The 4094-nt window shown below is 42.7% G+C and overlaps 1 protein-coding gene and 1 pseudogene across 1 annotated transcript; both read right to left on the minus strand.

Annotated features, from left to right (window-relative positions):
* Positions 1 to 1127: 1127 nt before the first annotated feature.
* Positions 1128 to 1999, minus strand: LOC149140603 (endoglucanase 2 pseudogene; annotated as a pseudogene).
* Positions 2000 to 2149: 150 nt separating this feature from the next.
* On the minus strand, positions 2150 to 3833 carry LOC149140604 (endoglucanase 1-like). Its single transcript, XM_089451019.1, has 6 exons — positions 3618 to 3833; positions 3197 to 3403; positions 2807 to 3007; positions 2635 to 2727; positions 2383 to 2544; positions 2150 to 2266 (listed from the first exon to the last, which is right to left on the minus strand). The coding sequence occupies exons 1-6, from the start codon at positions 3831 to 3833 to the stop codon at positions 2150 to 2152; spliced, it is 996 nt and encodes a 331-aa protein (XP_089307145.1).
* Between the last annotated feature and the right edge of the window lie 261 nt (positions 3834 to 4094).

Genomic DNA, 4094 nt, shown 5'->3' on the forward strand with positions numbered 1-4094 from the left:
CCAAATATTTTTTGTCATACTTCTAGTTACCCCTATGATATCACACTGGTAATGAACTCATGACCTCTTTCCATCAATCTTCTGCCACACGCCTATCTAACCATGAATGGCGTAGAAGGAGGAGCATATGTAGGGCTCCTGAATTTGGAGATCATGTTTATATGGATTGGTTCCATAGATCACTTTTGGCCCGCATAGGTAAAGATGTTGCCTCCCACTTCCCCGAGTTTGAGGAAGAAGTGCTCAAGTAGCTTTGAAATGTGATTTGATCTATGCACAATAATGATATGTTTATATTGTCCTTCCCGGTCTGCCTTGGCGTGGTGCTACTAATGCATTGTGGGAATCCCATTCTTGGATCTATGTCACACCTTCAACCTCCACCATATCCTTAGCCTCATATGAGTGATAGTCAACCCAACAGGGACCAGTTCCACTTACACCTATCCCCTTCCTACTCCTTCCCATGGAAACCCTTACCAAGGTTCAAGCATGCCATATGCATATCCCCATCCACATGAGTCGATGCCAGTTGTAGCTTCACCTAGTTATCCCGGTTATCCCAATGTTGTCACCAATTCCTTCTATCCTTATGCACTTCCTAGAACTCCAGCCTCTCAGAACCAGTGCCCCAACCTCCCATGCCACAAAAACAACCACCTCTTCAAGGTCAATTGTATGCTAAGCCCAATGAAACCCATCCCCCAACCCGAAGCAAAAGAATAAGGGGAAGGGTAATTAACATTGCAAGAAGTTGAAATAACATTCCAGGAAGTTCAAGTTGATTTTATCAAATTTTCACTCTATTATATCCAATGGCTTTGTGGTGAGTGTAATGGCAGTGATGATCCTTCATATGAAGGCAATTTTTTTTATCTAAATGATGATGTATGTATATTTAGAAACCCTTTATAAATTCGAAGTTGCTGTAATTACGTGAGTCCTGTTTTGAAATGTACATAGCAAAGGAATTGAAAGAAATAGTGAAATCTCCACCATGTGGATATAATTAAACGTAAGTTCATAGAAACTTTGCAAATATGACTCCAAATATAAGTGTGAGATGGAATTGAAAGAAATACTGAAATCTCCACCATGTGTATATAATTAAACGTAAGTTCATAGAAACTTTGCAAATATGACTGCAAATATAAGTGTGAGATTACATGAAACTGACGGACTGTAAATTGGATCCACCGGCTTGTAGGTCAAACCATTTTTTACTACAACTAATAGGTGAAGGTAAAGATGGAGATCACCTTCATCCTGCCAGAAGAAAGCAAAGAAAAAACAGATGCAAAGAGCGCAAAATTTTATATGTGCAGAAGCATATAGAGAAATTACGACCTTATAGGAGGATATTGTTACTGAGCAGTGGAACAATATGGCAATATGACGGGAGTATAAAATTCTGCAGCTACTAAAACGAAGATCCGAACTGTGCCAAATAGGCGAGGCAACCGACGAATGGAGCATTGATATAAGTGGTGGGTTCAGAGTGCGCATAGTCGTTGCGCTCGTCGGAAAAGCGGTCATTGTTGTCGGGTCCTCCAACTACAGCACCAACAAGAATGTTTGGGTTGGGACCGTTGCTATACAACGACTGGAAGCCATCGTTGCAGGAAATCTTTTGGGGATGGTTGTATATGGAAGGCAACGACGAACCCCTGTGATGTATACGTTCTGGAAACTTGGCGCCGTAGCCCACCATGTATGACATTCCCAGAGGGTTGTCTCCCAGTATATAGTCCACCTGTAAAGAAATATAATTTAGAAGATAACGATCACGAGTACGCCTAAAAGCACCGTCTGCGCCCCAAAGGCATAAAAAAACAGTAGTCAGTGATTGTACCTGTCTTTTCGCAAGAGTACGTATCCGGGTTGGAGTAGCTATGATGTTCCCGCATCTCACCACTTGGTTGGAAACGCTCAAGTATTTTGCATAAGTAAAAAGCAGGAAAGTTGTGGACGTCACATATTGCAAATTACTATCACTCATGTCGAAGAGCAGCCCCCCTGCAAAATCTCAAATCAAATAAGTTAGCCTAGACTTTAATCATCGGCCAAACAAAACAAATATAGTACGCTCAGCCCCGGCTAGATAAAACTATAAAATTTATAAAGTCAGTATTGTGGATTCTCATGAAGATTAACCTGGTGTGTACTGCGCCTGAGAGGATGGTGTTCCGGGCAAGAGAGAGCAAATGAAGTTGTCAGCATGGCCCTTGTATTCCTCAAGGGACTTGGAATTTTCTGACAGAACTTCCTGCACACCGAAGGCAACATTTGGGGTGAACAACAAAATTGCTGAAACAGATATAATGATGCGTGCTTAATCCAATATAGTTAGGAGCATGACTGTAGTTTGGTGCATAATTTAACCTTAGCCAAAAGAACTCTGGTTCCTGCATGCTTTTCGTCCCAGCTCAATAAATTGACGTTGTCGTCCGCGCCAAAAGTCTGGCCATTTGATTGGATGTAGGTGAGATATGATGCACTGCCTGACGCTTTTTGCAACCATGCTGCTCCCCACAGTAATTCGTCCTGCAAGCAAAAGATTACGATGTCGTGAGGATCATATTATTATTCTCTATTACTTCATATATATTGTCGATAGATAGAGGGAGCACTCACATGATATCCCGAGTAAGAGCAATAGAATGGGCACACTTCGGACTGGAGGGAGTCACTGTAAGCGCCTCTGTGTTTATCCGCGAAATCAAATACCTTGTCTCAACAAACAACAAAGACGGTGAGGTGAATGAAAAGATGAGAATTTGAGCTCTTTCAATCGTTGTTATTATACCTGCGTTGCAGTTTGAAGGAGAAGCTGAGAATAAGTACGGTCCGTTGTGCTGAATACCAATGACGCAGCTGCAAGAGCTGCAGCCGTTTCTGCGGCAACGTCAGAGCCTGGATGTTCAGCATCTATTTTATAGACATTGCGAGGTGTGTCCATGTCTTCGGGCCTCTCCCAGCACTTGTGATCCATGTTCGGATCGGCTACCTGTACTTTTATTCACCATTCATCATGTATCAATATGTGTATATCCATGATTCCATATTACATTCTGCAGTGTCTGTCAATATCTACATGATTCCATAGTACCTGCTACAGTGTCTGTCAATATATTCCATAGTACATGCTACATGACTCCTCTCTATGTATGTACCGTAAAAAGAATATATGCATTACCTGCACGTAAAGAACACCGGGATGTGCAGCGGCTTTAAGTAGGTAATCTGTGGCCCAACGGATGGCAGTTTTTGCATGGTCGAGGTCATCTCCCATGTACTCTCCGAATTCCAAAACGCTCCATGACAGCATGGTAGTCGTGAAAGCCATTGGGAAACCGAACTTCACATTGTCTCCTGCGTCGTAATATCCTCCCGTCAAATCCACCTGCAATGCAATTTAATATGAAATCAAATGTTAAACGAGGAAACCATCAATACAGCTCATCCAGATGCCAATATTGAATCCAGATTAGAAAACTGTTCAATGCGTGCAGGTGAAGGGATGACTGAATATACGTTTACTGCAGATCCATCCGAACGGGCGGAATCTCCTCGCCATCTCATCCGCTGGTTGGGAGGAAGCTTGCCAGATCTCTGACCTTCGAAGCTTGCCAGTTCTGAGACATAGAGGATGCACGTCCCCCATAATATGTATAATGTGTGGTGGCTTCTACGGGTGTAGTGGTGGCCGGCTGCCAATCACCTTCTTCTTCTACTAGCTTATATTGATTGAGATTGACACCAAGAGCGATTACAGAGCACATAAATATCACCCAAGCTACCCCTTCAGCGAAACAAAGCATCATACTCCTCATTTCTGAACCGAAGGTAGAAAGCATAAAACTTTATAGTAAGGCTAGGCTCAAAGCCTCTGCAATGCAATGCCCGTTAAGAACCGTGTGTAGTCATAATCCTGAGTGTGCTGGGACGTCAAAAGCTCGACATAGATTAGGGAGATTTGAGCAGCAATTGTAATTGATGAACCTACAACAAGCACAACGTCAAATGGGTTGCTCCTTTACTACACATGGGCAGTTATGCAGCGGGAAGGAGGAGAAAGGTGAATTTATAGAAAT

The sequence above is a fragment of the Pinus tabuliformis genome, chromosome X (assembly GCF_031772625.1).
Source record: "Pinus tabuliformis cultivar Carrire ecotype Pingquan chromosome X, CPIR1, whole genome shotgun sequence".
In the NCBI taxonomy this organism is placed as follows: Eukaryota; Viridiplantae; Streptophyta; class Pinopsida; order Pinales; family Pinaceae; genus Pinus; species Pinus tabuliformis.

Coding starts and splice junctions, on each gene's coding strand:
- LOC149140604 (XM_089451019.1), bottom strand. CDS start 3,833: ATGAGGAGTATGATGCTTTGTTTCGCTGAAGGGGTAGCTTGGGTGATA. Junction 3,008..3,196: donor CCGGTGTTCTTTACGTGCAG/GTAATGCATATA, acceptor ATAAAAGTACAG/GTAGCCGATCCGAACATGGA. Junction 2,267..2,382: donor CCAGAGTTCTTTTGGCTAAG/GTTAAATTATGC, acceptor TTCGGTGTGCAG/GAAGTTCTGTCAGAAAATTC.